This window comes from Acipenser ruthenus, chromosome 10 (genome assembly GCF_902713425.1).
Source record: "Acipenser ruthenus chromosome 10, fAciRut3.2 maternal haplotype, whole genome shotgun sequence".
Classification (NCBI taxonomy): Eukaryota; Metazoa; Chordata; class Actinopteri; order Acipenseriformes; family Acipenseridae; genus Acipenser; species Acipenser ruthenus.
The window spans coordinates 3,785,079-3,802,220 of NC_081198.1; the positions used below are offsets into that span (position 1 = coordinate 3,785,079).

Here is a 17,142-nt window from a genome sequence, read left to right on the forward strand (position 1 = left end):
TGATTTTTTTAAACCATTTAAAACTTCATTTTTCGTAATATTTAATGTTTAGCGAAGTGGCTGTATGTTTGTGGTTTCCGAGATTTGCTCTCCACTCTGAATCTGCTCCCAATACCCCCCGCTCCCCCACCCCGCCCACCTTCAAAGAGTTAACAATGTTCCCTCTGCTTAGCAAGGTGCTGTAGCTTATTAGGACTGTCACACTCAGCTGCACCGCATCGCACTGAGGCGCAGAGAAATATCGCAGCACACTGATTTTCCTTGCCTTTGTTAATGGTGTCGGGAAAACCAATTGCACTTCTGAAGGAACGTAGGAATGAGCTGTGCTGTAAATGCCAAGGGATGACGGAGTGCCTCATAGGGAGGCTGTAGGATGAAGTGAGCCTCATCACTACATAACCCTGAGATAGATATATGTGTGTGTATTTATATATATATGTGTGTCTCCACTGTGCTAAAAATGTTATGGCTTGCAGCTTCTGATGAGCAAGTAGATGCACTGCATAGTGTTAGCTTTAATTAAATCTATTTTGTATTATTATTATTATTATTATTATTATTATTATTATTATTATTATTATTATTTAATGCCTTCATCAAAAATGTTATATCTGTCATTGACATTTATTTATTTATGTATTATGTTTTACCACATGTGGTCAACTTTTATTTCCCATAAATATTAATTTCACAAACATAAATTTCAACATAAATGCTAGGATCATTCTCTACTCGGCATAATCCATCGTTTTAGTATTGGAGATAGTCCTTGTTGGCTTTGAAATAGGATGCTTAGAGTTGTTCAATCAGCTTTGTTTAGGAGGCAAACAAGGGTGATATCAAGCTAGGCATGAAACAGTGTGGCTAAAATTACACCAGTCTCAGGCATGCATTTTAAAAGGCATTTGCTAGTCTTTAAGTATCCATCATTAGCTTCAATTGTATTTTTTCATCCGCTTTCAAAAGATTTAATACTGTTTTCACCTTTCCCAAAATCATTCTAGAAGCCCAACATCACTGCTACAGCCTTACAGCATTCCTCTAAAATGTCCTTAAAATAGCGTAGAGTTTTGGTTTTGAATGCTACAGTACAGCTTCTTTTAATATTGCTACATACCATTGAGTGTTTTTTAGTTATGGACGTCGTTGTCATGCTCATAACATGTCTGCAGCTTTCATATTCACGTTGGGATTTAAATACAAAGCTACTCTACCTTTAAACTTGCCAGATATTTTTTTGCTCAGTCTGAACAGTGCATTTGTGTGTGCCTTTTGCAGGTGATGTTGTGTGTGCACATATGTCTAATCGCAGGTGTGTGTTAAAGTACGTTGAACATCGTTGGAAAGTAGCTGTTTTAGTAATATCAAGTGCATTCGTGTTCCTGTGGTGTTCATAAACTGAAAAACATATTTCAAAGACAAATTACATGTGGCGGCTATATATCAATATTGGGTACTCTCTGCAGCAGACTATAAATAGTTCTGTTATTTTGTGCTTCATGAAAGAGTTGGCTGAGACGTTTAGTGTTGGAGATGACAAACAGCTGGCCTGTGAAGTGCCAATTAGGAGCAGTTTCCTGTAAAAGGGGGGCCCCTAGAGAGCAGGGGATTTCGTTCCCTGGGGAGGCACTTGGCTTGGGCGCACATCGAACGGAGTCATCCCCATCCAAGAGACTGTCTCCTCACTCTCACACAAGATAAATGGGATTAGACATGATCCTAAACGCTCTGTGAAAAGTTAGTGGGATTTGATTGAAGCACACTCTTCACATGCAGTACTGCAAATAAGTATGGAAACCCCCAAAGATCACTCTAGCTTGTGACTTCCTATTCAAGCACTGTAGTCAAGCATAATCGAAACATGTATTCAGGGTCGTTCCCATATGCAGAAGTAGACATGGTTAAAGTGATATGGTTGGAGTGGACTGCCTTTCAAATCCTGCAAGAAGTTGAAATTGGCTGCCATGAATTACTTGATAAATCGACAGTTCTCATTGTGAATTGTGTCATCAATCGATTAAAGGATCAGAGATCTCTAACAGAAATGCTTTACTTAGGATATATATAATGAAAAGCGTTGAATCTGGGAAATAACCCACTACTTTGAGTGTTGTTCGATACAAAAACTGCATTATTCATTAAACGCCGTAATTGAACTGAAACTGCATTAAGATGCTTTTTTGTACCCTTACTGTTCTAGCTGCTGAGGAGACCAGAGATGACTACCGGCTGACAGAGAAGCACCTGTATCAGATAAAAGAGGACATCAGGTATGCATTACTTTAGACCTACAGTATTTATAAAAAACATGCTTTATTTTGCAGCGGAAAATGTATTTCACTGTCTGACACAAGAAGCGTTGCTAGTTTTCAGAAGAGAGACAAATAAATCTTAACTAACAGTTTGTGGTGCCGTATAATTTAATTTATCCTAAGGCAGTCCAGTTTTGCTGCAACAGCTGATCTCAGGAGCATGAGAAAATTACCCTCAACATTATTCCAAAGCATCGCCCTGGATAAGGGCGTCTGCTAAGAAATAAATAATAATAATAATAATAATAATAATCATGCTTAATTCCTAGTGCACTTTTCTGGACTGTATCAGCTATCTCACAACAGAGGGGTATTCATTCACCCCTTTTTGGTTGTCACAATCTTCTGCAGTCACCACTAGTCACTTACCAGCCCTTTCCCTCTGGCGTGACTCATGTCCCTGTCAAACTTAGACAGCCAACTAACTAATGGCAAACTTCTCTAGATCTTACTGTAATATAGCACAAAGTGTACTATATAAGCACTGTCCAGGTGCTTTTCATTATAATTTCCGACTCTTTCAACACTGCAGATCTGTATACAGGTCTAGGAATTATAAATCTACTCAAAACTGTGGGGTGCTCTGGTACTGTAGGAAAGAGCACTCCACTCTAAACAGCAGACCAGTCCCATTTTTATTGTGCTCACAACCTTTTGGTTATTCGCTTTTTTTAATGTTTTAATTTGAAATATGGAAATATATGAAAAATATACTTCTGTGGAAGGGTGTGGGTATTCACCGACACGGGAGACAGAAGTTGTAATTGAAACACCACACAGGTGCTCGGTTTTATTTTGTTTTACTCTTTGTTTTAGCCCGCAGAGGGCGCTGTGGTCCGTGGTCTGGCTACCACCTATGGTATCCAGAACCTACGGGCATACCACGTCAGGGTACACAGTTCAGTTGCAGGGGCACTCGCAGGTGCTCGAGAATAATGAAAACAAGAAGGCAAAAAGAAAAAGGGAAAATAAAACACAATAATCTAAACTACAAAATAAAGGTGCTGCACTTTGCAGCGTGAACTTCCCCAGTCGCCGCTACCCGTACGACTCGGGTCTCCGTCCTACTCTCCGCTGTTCCTCAGATATGTTTCTTTTAAAACACACTAACGGGGTCTGCCCACGGATTCCCCACTCTCTCTCTATCTCTTCAGATTCTCTGTGGATGGTTTTTCTCCCATCCATCAGCTGGTCTGTCCGAGCAGCGTACCCGCTTGCTCGTTGTACAGGTCTAAAGGGGCAGATCTGAGGAAACAGCATAGTATTAATTTATAGGATCAGCAATCCCACTAAAACCTGCCTCCCAGCCACTCAGAGAGGGGGAAAGCGCACACACCCTCTTGCCCACCTCTCTGTGTCACCGCCATGACTGGCAGGCAGATCCCACGGGACTGCCGCCCCCCTTCCTGCAGCATCATGCATGCGTCAGACGGCCAGTCCAGATCTCTCCCTGTTACAACTTCATACATAAAATCTTCAGGATCTGCTTCCTGGTACCCGTACAAGAGGTCACACAGTCTAATTGCATTTTAAACTACAGCATTAGTGAAGCAGCATCAGCTTCTTCTGTTGTATTTGAAATAACTGTTTGAAGTATGAATAAAATGAGCAAACGGATAAATCACATCACAACACTCCCATGATAATGGTGCTAATAACACACCAGAAAATGTATTTGACAGTTTTTTTTTTCCCACTCCTGTAAGTGGACACACACACACACCCTGTATATAAAGAATGATTTTCTCATACAAGCAGCTTGATAAGGATAAGGCTTGAAGGCAGGCTGCAGAGGAAGTGGGTTTCCATTGGCTGGTGGTGCTGAGAAGGCAAAGGACATTGTACAAATCACTACACTGCAGTAATAAGCAGGATAGGTTGGGGGATATTAACCCCTGACAGCTCATTCAATTTGATTACAGCACCTTCTTTGTAACAAGGGGTTTATTGGAGCAGCATTACAGTTCACTGTGGTGCTGGAGCGTTGGCTAATCTAGGAACCAGATCTTTTGATGACGCAGTTCAAAGTGAAAATCCTAAACGTGTGTACTTTAAACCCATTTTTTTGCTAATATTTTGGTTCTTTGCTTGTTTTATACTTTACTGTGCAGATATGTCAAACACAACTCTATAGATGGAAAGTTGGTGCTTCCCCAAACCTCATCAGTTCAGTCTCACTGCAGCGATCAATCACACCATCCAACCTACAGCAAAGACTCAAAGATGCAACAGTTTATCTATCTCAAATATGTGTTTAATCCTGTATTACCGGGGGGAACTAAAACATTCTCTGCACAACAAGAGTTAACAAGAGAGGTCAGAAAATGAAATGTGAAGCTTTGCTTAGCACTTCTTTGAAGGGAATGGCGTTCAGCCCTTCTCCAGTTACATGCAATTACCGATTTTACTGTACTTGCAGTTTAGCAAATTCAGTTGAAGTCCGTATGTTCCTGTAATTTGTCATCGTTTGGGGTTATTGTTAACCCTGGAGGATCTAATCAGGTTTGAAAAGTCTCTAAAAGGGTTAAGGTGTTTAAATATTAAAATAACGCGTAAGAGCTCTGTGCTGTTAACAGAGGAATGAAATCGATTTGTTCTAAAGGAAACCTGTTCCTCTCCTTTTTATTGAACCGCATGATACATGGAGGTGGTTTAAAATGCCTTGGCACTCGCACACAACTCAGGTGTAGCTGCTGCCACTTCAAAACAAAAAGCTTTAGTTTTCCATTACTAAGGATTTCAATCCCTGATTTAACAGGCCCTGGGAAAAGAGCAGTTTTAATTGGGGGGGGGGGGAATCTATTGTCAAAGCAAGGCAAGGCATGAGAAGTTTAGGGGTCAAGGGTTCGAATCTGCTACCAACAAACACAGCCTGCTTTATAATTAATTGTTGTTTTAACATTCGAGAAAGGAAATGTATATATACGTTTCTCTTTTTGTTTGTTCTCAAAATAACAGAAAGGCTCTTTTTAAAATAGAGTTGTTTCCTTCAACTGAGATTACCGGGTAATTAGAGGATTTTTTGAAAGAAAAGAAAAAGGTTTGTGGATTTGTGCGTAATGAAGATAATTTGCCAGGGAACAGATGGCGAGTGTTGATTTGCCTGTTGACAGGTATCATGTTGTCAGTGCTTCATGTTGTTATCATACAGAGAACAGCAGCTTTGAGTCTTAATTGGGACCCAGAAGGATTTACTTCTGAGTTAGAGAGAGAGCATTGAGCGCTGGGAAGTATTAAAGGGAAACGCATTTCAAAACCGCTCAACCTGCTGTGGTTTTACCTAAAAGCAAAAAAAAAATTCTATCTATCTATCTATCTATCTATCTATCTATCTATCTATCTATCTATCTATCTATCTATCTATCTCTCTCTCTCTCTCTCTATATATATATATATATATATATATATGTATATATATATAATATAGAAAAGCAGTGGAAACTTAAGAGCTTATTTTTAATGATTTTCCTTTATTTTATGTTCATTTAAATTAAGAACTGGGCATGTAAATATATCTTCATATAGTGTCTGACAAATACAACATCAAAGCTCAAGCAAATGTATGGAAACTTAAAAAAAAAAAAAAAATTGAAAATTGTAATGCTTTTTAAAATTTTTGTTTCTGAAAAAATAAAGCACCAGGTTGAGAAGTTGTTTTAGACTGTTCAGTTTGTAGGAAAGGCAGTGTGATGGTGGCAAGGGAAATAATTAGTTAAGACTACGATGGTCTGGATCTATTTAGGTGTTGAATGCAAGGCTTGCAACATGCATAAACTTTCAGAAAATCAATGCATGATCCCATGCTAGACATTTTCGGTTTAACATTTAGTAAAATACAGTTGTTTTTTTTTGTTAGCTAGCTTAACGTTCAAACCTTAGTTAGGAGCACCGAGATGATTGTTGGTTTCAAATCCAGACTAAGGGCATTTATATCTATTGTGAAGAGTCCTGTAAGACTTGCACTTCAAGGAAATTTCAACAGAAATATGCTTTGTAGTGTCTTGTGCTTTGGAACAGAGTGCTCCAAAAGAGGTTTTACAAAAGGGTTCAAATGTGTGTTTCTCCTACAGAGTTCAATATCATGTCATGAACTGTGTGGTAGTTTTGTAATGTGAACGTCTGCCCACCATTTGAACCAGGAGCAATGGTTTACACTCAGGCTTGTATAGGTAAAGTGCTAGTATCTAAGGTCTAAAATATCACAGCTATCTGAACTTGTTGTTTAGAATCATTTTCTGTTTGTCATTTAAATCTTGTTGACATATTACAAGTGACTGTGGCTTTAACATGGCCTTCTCTCTACGTGCAGATGGTACACCAGAGTGTAACCATTATTTTGTCCCCCTGCAGTACTGAAATACCACATTTTCCATAAGTGGTATTTTTTACTGATGTATTTCTTGCCTCCACTAGGGGCAGAGTGTTGCTCTCTGGAGTACCAGCTGTTCTTAGAGAGGAGACTTGTTTTAGAGCTTTGTAAAGTCCACAGGGATACTTTAAACAAGATGAAGAATACATTGATAGGCAACTCTGATACTTTAAGCCTGCACCAAGCTGCCTTGTAAGGCACTGCGCCACATAGCATTCTTTTCTGTATCTTGTCAAAACTGTACCATCCTGTTATCTTCTCCACAGAGTGCCCTTACACAAGCACTAAGCACATTTTCTTGTCAGCTCTGTCCAGTGTCGACTGTATGTCTGCTTTGAAATGCCAACTCCAGTGCTGTCTGCCAGGGAATAAAATGAGAATGCAGTAAACTCATGTCATCATTGAATGAGTCTATGCTTTTCCCAAGAATATCATTTGTGCTTCAAGCCAGGAATCCCTTTTGGTTTGTACATGATTTGATCTGAATAATTAATGAAGACGTAATTAGTGCGCGTTTTAATAAAATTAAATGACTCTTCAATTACACTGTGTCTGCTTCAAGAAATCTTCATTAGCTTTGTTTTCGTTGCGTTTGTAACCCTAAATGAAGGCTCTGACACTGTGTGGTAAATGAGAAATGAATGCTGTAGATTCTTAATAGGACCACCACAGGGTCTGGTGGATAGAACAGAGCAATAGGAGGCAGTGTGCTCTAGAAATGGGATTTGAGGCAATATTGTTTGTAGGTTAGAGCCAAGGGCATCAGTTTCCATTTGGCAAAAAGGCGGTTTAGAGTTGAGGATAGGGAGACAGTGTGATCTATCACCAGGAGTCTGCATATCTGTGACTTATTTTGTATTTCACTTTAATTTAAAATTTCTAAGTGCTAAGGGGACTGGGAGGCAGTGTGGCCTAGTGGTTAGAGCAGAGGGACTAGGAGGCAGTGTGGCTTAGTGATTGGAACTGATGGACTGGGAGGCAGTGTGGCCTGGTTGTTAGAGATGAGGGACTGGGAGACAGTGTCGTCCTGAGGTTGGAGCAGAGGACAGACAGTGGTGTTTTGTTTGTAATCGTTGAGTGTGATACAGTTGATACCATTTTTAATTAAATGAGTTTCCCAGCATAGATGTGATTTAGTTAAATCCATTTCCCTAGATTGTTCAGCAACAGATAATCATTCCAGTGCTGTGTGGAGTGCATGTTTAAACATCTAGGCTTCGTCATCTCTGACTAGCCATGAACCCCAAGACCTCTCAATCCAGTGCGATTATGCTAACTGCCTGGTGGATGACAGTTTGCTCATTCAAATTCCACACTTGTTTTCTTGTTGTGCAAATCAGGCTCAAGATTTCACTTTTTTTTGTAGTTTTTTTTTTCTCTTTAATTGCAGAAAACTGGAGGAGGAGCTTTCAATGGATTTCGGGCCACACCACGAGTTTGTCTTCATGCACAGAGAGTGTTACGAGATCACCAATGAGTGAGTACAGGCAGTGCCTTTGCCCTTTCCAATAATATCATGCCGAATGTCTTTATATTTAGAATATGGGACACAATGTAAGGTTCCCCACTTAGTTTAACCCTTTCATGCATGAAATATTGAAAACAGCTAAAAGAAAAAAAAAAGAAATGTAGTTTTGGACACATAATAAATATATTTGTCATTTAAATGTTTTCAGTGTTTTTCATTGCTATATATGGAGTAAAAATGGCATCCTCATAAGGGTACATAGTTTGATTGCATTTATTTTTATTTAGGAATAGTAATGGAAAAGAGTGTCCTCAAAAGCTAGTGTTTGTATATAGCTGTTAATTTAATAATAATAATCCTCAGGGCACATTTTGATTACCATTGATTCCTAACTTAGAGTACAGCATTCAGTGCAGTTTTTATTTTACATGCTAGTCTGGTGAATCAGTACACAAGCCTTTGAAACTGCAGTTTTAAGAGTACTTCTAATAATTGCTAATTAATGGCAATTATTTCCTCATCCTGTGATTTGATAATGAGCAGAATGGGATGTAGAGTGTGTGTGTAAAGGCTGTAAATCTGTCATTAATAGATTAAACATTTAAACCTTCTATGAATGTTTGTTTATCGTTTGAACATGCATACACATTTTGAATTAAAAAAGTTATTGAAAGAATATAAAAAATCAGTGCAAGATCCACACAAAACAGCACATTTAGGATTTTCCTTTACGATTTAACCCTTTGCAGCCCTGGTGTGAAGGTATAGGAACAGGGATGGATAGACGGATATGATCAAACTGACAAACGAAAGGTTGTTTCGAGTTTCAGGGAAACTGAGCCATGGGCATATCAGATCCTTTCTCTTTCCTTTTAGGTAATCCCTCTTGATGAAGTGTGCCTGGCTGGCTGCTTTTCATAGATTAGCTCTCCTGTGGTCAATTTGCTTTTCCTAATGTCAGGGCCCTCCGGTGTTGGATCATCTGTCGCCTAGCAACCGCCGCTGCAGCAGGCAATGCCAGCCATGCATGTTGAATTCCACCTGGTGGTGGGACACAAGTGTGAACAATTTCCAAATGATCCCTGCTCCCTGCAGGAATAATAGGTGCCCAATTAACTGGCAGGGATTTTGTAATGCGCCCCCCCCCGTAACATTTACTGTTCTGTATTCAGTAATTAGGGGATCTTAAAGTGGCAGTTTTGTGTCCCACAATCACGTAATTTAATTTGACATTAAAATACACTCTTTCACAGACAGCTGTCAGTGCACTGTGCTTTTTAAATACCTGGTTGATAGTCCAGTTTGTTTGTAACCCCTGAGGTTTAGCTGACAGCTTGGAATGTTCGTTATCCAACCAGATTGCTGTATTTTTCCGAGCTGTTTGATAACTCCTGTTACAGCTTCCTATCTGTGCTCTTAGCTTGCTGTTGTGCGTGACTATGAAGATTCCATGCCGCAATGTGATTTTAAAGCACTGGAGAAATGCCGAATCAATTTAAAAGGAAATGGTTATCAAATTAATGAAAATTACATTGAAACATGTTGCTACATTTAAGAATTGCCACTTTCATTCTGCTCTTGAGAACTGACCTTTCCTCCCTGCTGTGCAAGTTACCATGTCATTCAGTCAGTATGCCGCTTTGAACTAGTGCTGCGAGGGGAACCCATTCCTATCCTATTTGAAGGATGCCGTCGTCCAAGAGGTGTTGGGAGTCCCGCTGAATTTTTTTTTTTTTTTTTTTTTATGTTCTGTGAAATAAATAATTTAATTTTAAAAAAAAAATGTTTTTACATCTCCTATTTTATAATGTTTGCTCCAATTCTGGGTAGTTCTGAGTTCTGTTGCGCACATATTATTATCACTTTGCTCTTAGTGTTACAGAATAGTGTTGCAAAGTTTAAAATAAATACAGTGCGTTCTCCTTTGCTGTGTCCCAGTAGAAAAAAATAATTCTTGTAAGGATCGCAGTGTATCCAGATCACGCTCCTTCCTGCAACAATGCTGTTGCAATATAGGTAAAGTAATGTGTTTCTTATAAACACTGCAGGCGGAAGTCTTTAACCTGCCTGTACCTGTCTTTGAGCTTGCTTTCATCTTGTATCTTGTATCCCATATGATGATGTGACTTTTCAACTCTGCTGGCCCTGCCTTCTCTATATACACACGCGACAGAGAGTGTAGGCAGGACTATCCAAGTTTAAAGGTCACATTGTCACATGGTTTGAATGGAATGAGGAATGCCTGGCACTTAGGATTGTTAATAATTTCATATAGGAGCCACATAACCCACAACTCCTCAATTATTGCAAACACCAAAAGCTAATAATATTTGTACCCCTCCACCCTCCCTCTCAGCTACAGTAGTATTCAGCTGACTTTTGAAATATACAAATCTGTAGGTTCCTGCGCAGGCTTTCTTTCCCTTGCTCGTATCGTCTTATACTTGCCCTTGTTCACTCTGCAAGGGGGCTTGTGTTGTATGCAGATTTGCTGAGAAGCTGTGGAATGAAACAGTCCCCAAGGTAAAGCCGGGAGGGTGTGCAGGCCGCGCTGCCGTAGCTGTAGCAGGAGCGTGAGGGTCCCCCGGACTGCCGTAACACGCTGGAACTAAAACAGGAAAACCGTTGAGCACTTTTGAGAAGCAATTAACAGTTCTTTCACACAGAATGCAAAATGAGATGTCGGGTGTTTTCAGGTTAAACAGTCAGTTTATTACATTACTAGATTATCTCTCTCTCTCTCTCTCTCTCTCTCTCTCTCTCTCTCTCTCTCTCTCTACATTTTAAGATACGTTTATAAAATCTGCCCGTTTCACAAAGTGACTCAGAAATCCAAACAAGGAGGGATGGAAACACTCCTGGGGTAAGTGGAGGGGACTGATACTTCACATTATTATTGATATGGGTGTTATGAAGGAGAAATCCTGCTTAGATATCAGGGGGAGACTTGCAGTGACTGTTAGGGGTTTGATTTTCATAACCTTGGTACAAGTATTTAGATCTTCCACGGTTTCAATCGGTCGAAAAGACGCCCTTGTCTTCAGTGCAGTTTTATTCTTGCCTTGTCTTCAGTGCAGTTTTATCCTGCCCTTGGTTTTGCAGCTTCTTGTGAGTGTAGTACTAGAAGCTCAGCTTCCGTGCCCCTGAATTTATCACACTCTACCTGGTGTGACTTTGGCCATGCAAGGTGACTTTTGGACCACAAAAAGAGATTTTATCAATTAAACTAATATTATGTTAAACAGTTCCAAGAGTACAGCCCTTATGGTGTAAGATCACAGTGCTTTTCACATTAGCTGAACATACAAACAACATACAACATACGAACATACAAAAAAAACTATGTAGAAATAGATTCACATTTTAGAGAAAGGCAGAACTTTGTTTGCCACCTATTATGACAACGTATTTTTAAAGTGATTTATATTGTTGTTTTTTAGATATATTTTTTATAATAAAACATTGAACCTTGTTTTGTCTTCTTCAGCGTGTGGGGTTCCTGGGCTGGCTCTGAAGAGAACAAGTACAGCATGATGAAATTTGAGGATGGCGCCCCCTGTTGGCAAGGACCTTACCGCTCAGTACAGGTATCTCCATGAGTTATTTAACGTATTATCACAGGAAATCATGGTACACCTGTCTGTCCATTACTAAAAAAGCTTTTAAAAGCATTGTCGACAGTAAATTTGACATGTACCGTGAGGTACGTTATATAAACCACAGTATTATCACTAGCCTATCTTTGCACTGCGTTCAAGTGCAAATGTGCTTATGTTTTTGTATACAGTACTGATGTTTTTAACATTGCACGAAACCACACCAGTATGACATTGCATCAAGATAACTACAGAAACAGAGACACTCATAGAAAATGTCCAATATAAATATCACCTTTATTCGAGAACGGCTTCACAGAGAAATTGAGTTAATAAATCTTATAGATATATTTTAAACTTACTGCACAATATCCACTTGCTAATTCAATGCTCTTTTTGACATTCAGGTCAGAGATAGCAAAGGGCAAACTTCACCTCAAATATAGAGGTCTGTCCAATCATAGTTTTATTTGTGGATTATCTTTCAACGGATGCTAGGAGGAAGCCACAGGAATCGTATCGTCCACCTGTGCTATATTGAAGGGGTGGTCAATTATTGATGTCAAGGGTCCAATTACTTGCTACCAGTTAAGGTTGAGGTGTGGATTTCTTCACACTGGGACCCACACAGAAACCCATTGGTGCAAAAACAGCTTTTAACACTGAAATCAAATTCTACTGAAATCCTACTGAAAACTTCAGAACAAAGTTCAGTGTTGCTGTTGCAGTACTACTGCAGTATATTACTTTTTGGGTATCCAAATGATAAAGACCTTGCCATTTGAGATATTGACTTCAGGAACTGTATTCTGTGATGCCCTTGGTCAAGTAAGCTGAATGTGTTGGTTGACAATGACATTTGACCTCATTGTCATAATATGAGCTGCTATTTTGAGACTGCTTGACTTTCTGGGGAGGGGGATAGTTTTATTTGGTATTAGGTACCCCGATGCATTCTATGATTTTTTTTATCCTGTTGTATCCAAGTAGAAATGAACGGTTATCCCCACGCACTGCCACTTACTACTTTATGCACCCTTGGGGGATGCTTTGTTTTTGTTCACAAAAAATATAATTCTTAACAAATGATGAATTTACATGACTGATATGTGTGTTTAAACATACTGTATATAATCCTGTACCTATTGAGACACGAGCAGGGCCTATGCAAATCTGTTCATGAAGCCGAACGAGAAGGTTGCATGGCAGGGGCCATGTTGAGACAAGCTGGCTGCCTGACTCCATCTGTCAGCTGTTCCCTATTTTGATTTCTTTCTTTTTTCATTAATGCTGACTGACTGTAGCCCCCACACAAGCTGGATCTCTACTTTGAACCCCCCCCCTACAGGGAGCTCAGTTTAGTCCCCATTTCTCTTTGCCCGGGGCAACTTTAAATGGCTGGTCTTTCTTTCCTAGCAGCTGCTCCTATTTGAATTTCATATTTCTGCAGCTGCCAGAGATGAGCGGAGGGCCTGGGTTTGACAGGGAATAATCAGGTGAGGTGCTGGAGTGAAGTGTCACATCTCCACCGGCTAGCCCAGCTACCACGTCCTGCTTCCACGACAGTGAATTCAGAAACGCAGCGCTGCTGTCTGAGCACTTCATGCATACTCTACGGCTAGATTAGCAGGCTAGTCGATGCTTTGTTGTTAAATAAACTCCACTACACTCCTACAATCCTTCTCTACCCAAAAAAATAAAAAAAGAGGATTTAAAAATGCAACAGCAAGGACTGTGAAGAAACAACACCGGTACAAGATGCCTGGGACAATTTCTGACAATTTCGGGGAATTGATTTTGACTACAAAAACAGGTAGCCCTGCATAGCCCAAGGCAGCCAAAGCACTGGCTAATCTATGTAGTAACAATTGACAGACGTTTATTAAAAGGCAATTTTCTCAAACATTATTATTATTATTATTATTATTATTATTATTGCTGCAGTTCTTCTAAACTGGCCCTGTATTCTCAAAGGTTTAAGAAGCCCTGATCCTGCAACTGTGATTTCTCCCCTATTTCTTAAGGGCCGGTTTTTCAAAATTTGTAATCTGGATCAAAGTGGTCCGGATTTTGTAATCCTATATTTTGTGATCATGTTTACTTTTTTTTATTATTAAAGCTATACCACTAAATACGTGTTTTCCTTTTTGCTTGCATGGATACAAAACTTAAATTAATATGTAAATATGATATTCAAATTTGATATATAGTGTGTGTTTGCTGTGAGATTTCAAACAAAATATCGATGTTCTATGATCATTTAAAAGCTAAATCCACCTCCGCAGGATCACACTAATCCTGGTATTTTGGATCAAAGTAATCGTGATCTCCTCTTTAAATTCTGAAAAAAACAATTGCAACGTTTAATCGTGATTAAAAGTGCGATCGGATTACCAAAACGAAATCCGGATCACAGTAATCCCGATTTCATTTTGATGTTTTGAAAAACCCAATTGCACAATATAATCCAGACCAAACGTGGAAATCCGATTACCAAAGTTTTGAAAAACCGGCCCCTGGAGACCACAAACAAAACAAAACTACAAGGAATAGTGGAGTCATTAAAACCTGTCACCTGTTCATAGTGACACAACTGAATAGCCAGCTCATCCAAGGGCTGCTTGTTATTGTAATTGTGTTCATTTGTATGGGGTATGTTCCCTCTCTGATTCTTTAGGGTGGGCAGTTTAAGCATCCCCTAATTCATCTCATTCACTGGGAGATTTACAATCCTTACCCGCCTCTTGGGGGGTGGAAACAGTCACTTGGGACAGGATTGGGCCAGTAGAACAATAAACAGCCTTTGCACTGAAGGACATTAAATGCCGAATGTTCGTTATTTTTCTAATTTATTCACACCACCGTTTTTCTTCTAAGATGGAAGACTAGCTCAGCCATGCACTCAGATTCCAGGCAGCCTGCAAACGGCTGGGCTGGTTCTAGTCTTGGTTCTAGTCTTTTAGAATTAGAAACGCCTCTCCTACTCTGTGAAAATCGTTGTGTTCTGAAATACACAAAAGTTGCATCTCCCTGCTGCAAGTCCATTTCCGCCAATATGGGTCACAATTCCAACCTTAGATTCTCCACAATGAACAATCGCAAAAGTATAGACTGTATGAGTAATTTCAAAGAACGGACAGGTGGGGGTCATTTTTTATAATTTTTTTCCCTGTAGATTGAACTATCAACTAATTTACCAAATCGGTTGTTCTGTGTGCATGATACTTTCAAAGAATGAGTGACAGTGTGCCTGTCGGCTATCTATCTTATTTCATGGAAAATTGCTTCTTGTTTACTGTCCCCCCCCCCCCCCCCTCCAGTTTACATTAGCTGTGGATCATGGTTCTGTGATAAGAAGCAGAGAGTTTGCAGCCTGGCTTGTGCAACTTGTTTTTAACCAGCAGGCTCCCCTCTCTCATCCTCCCTTCACAGTGAATAGGGGAGCAGCTGGCACTGCTCTTAACCATCCGCGGGGCATGTTTCTTCAGTGAAATACCCACTCACACGCACAGACAGACACATTGCCATCCTTTGTTATTGTTTTACTGCTTTCTGGGTTAACTTCTTCCTACTACGGTTCTCAAACTGAGACAATTTAAAATAGGAAACAGTGTAAGCACGATGGTTTATATATATATATATATATATATATATATATATATATATATATATATATGTATATATGTTATTGGAATTTCTGAACAGTGGTGGATCTTTGATCTCTGAATGGTCTTAATGTTGAGAGTGTTGAGATGGTTTTGCTCTCGAGCTGGTTGCAATGAGGGGATGCATTTTTAAAATATAATGAAATTGCCTTTTAAAAATAATTTTGTTTTATTGCTGTACGTTTCATTTTCATCTTGCTTTATTGAGATTTCCGGCATGACATTTGAAACCAATCCCTTGAAAGAGGTTTGAGATTACACTTTGTGGCCCACGCTCTTTGATACTGAATCTACTGACCAATGTAATGTATTTAAAAAACAACAAAAGAGAGCTCTTGTGTTATTAGTATTGCCATGCTCTTTGGTGCCAGTTCAGCACAATCTTCCAGAGATGCAGTCTGTAGGTTTTCAATATGGTCTTACTGAATTCTATTGTCAGTTTGTTTGTTTGTATCTGGAAATCTAATTGAATAGCATCGTAGAAGATGGGTGATTATGTTTTGTTTTTGTTTCTTTAAAAATAATAATGTAGGTGACCCTAGCTGTGCAATATATCCAGTTAATCACCCCTTCTCCCTCTCCCTCTGTCTCTATCTCTGTCCATGCAGGTAAAGCTGTTGTGTGGGGAGCAGACGGCAGTCATGTCCAGTGCAGAGCCCAGCCACTGTGAGTATCTGTTTGAGCTGCAGACACCTGCGGCATGCAACCAGCCTGCGCCAGCCCTGAAACATGAGGAGCTCTAGCGGGGTGAGAGAACCAGGGATTCACTCTGAGTGAGAGGGGCCTGCTGACCAGCTAGCAAGCCTCATGTCCAGAACGGGGTGGGGTGATAAGATGTGCTGTATGTGTCCGTCGCAGAATATTTATGGTACTGTAGAGCTATACAGGGGTTGGAAGCTTTGAAACACTTGTGATATGTGGCATACACTTTTGTAAGTGAGCTGTCCCTTACATGCCTTCTTTGTTTTGTGAATAGGATCTTTCACATGAGTTTTGTATTTCAGAGAAGCTGCCTCCCTGCTGCAATATAACAAGAAGCAGTGAAATTGTGTTTGTCGTTGCCGCTGTCTGTGGCTGTTCCGAGCCCAGTCTCTTTGTTTGTTTGTTTGTTTGAAGGTTACTGCAGGCTTGTTGGAAATGAGACGAGGACCTCTTGCACAGAGCACGGAGGATCTCAGTTGCCCTTTGCATATTTTAATTCATTGTGACAGATGGTAGCAAGTGGGCGTTGCACCTTAATGTTCGCAACAGATTTCCGGATCCTAAAGAAGTTAATTACTGAACACCATGTTTTGAAATGAGAAAGAAAAAAAATATCTCCTTGCACCCTTTTGAAAAGACAGATTTTAAAAAGTTAAATAAAGCAATGTTTCAGACAGAAATAACCAGCCCACTGTGTGTTAATAATGATTGAGAATTGATGACATGTGTAAGCCAGCGTGGTTTCTGAATTTGTACTTGGGTAAAAAGGCCAGCTGGAGTAAATGTGCGCACACGCATGGATTATTTCATGTTGGAGGTCTTTTTAAAGGCTCTGAACTTTCTTTCCCCTTGCTGCTAAAATATGTGGGCTATCCTAAAGGAAGTGTATCCATGGAAGTCCCTTATTCTATTCCAGGTACCTGCTTTTGTTTAACTTTTAAAACACAATGACATTATTATTATTATTATTATTATTATTATTATTATTATTATTATTATTATTATTATTATTATTATTATTATTATTATT

General features: G+C 39.5%; 1 protein-coding gene across 1 annotated transcript; it reads left to right on the forward strand.

Annotated features, from left to right (window-relative positions):
• Positions 1 to 2,172: 2,172 nt before the first annotated feature.
• LOC131696705 (glucosidase 2 subunit beta-like) lies at positions 2,173 to 16,727 on the forward strand. Its single transcript, XM_059031352.1, has 5 exons — positions 2,173 to 2,270; positions 8,072 to 8,158; positions 10,938 to 11,012; positions 11,637 to 11,736; positions 16,019 to 16,727. The coding sequence occupies exons 1-5, from the start codon at positions 2,173 to 2,175 to the stop codon at positions 16,151 to 16,153; spliced, it is 495 nt and encodes a 164-aa protein (XP_058887335.1). The 3' UTR covers positions 16,154 to 16,727.
• The last annotated feature ends 415 nt before the right edge of the window (positions 16,728 to 17,142 follow it).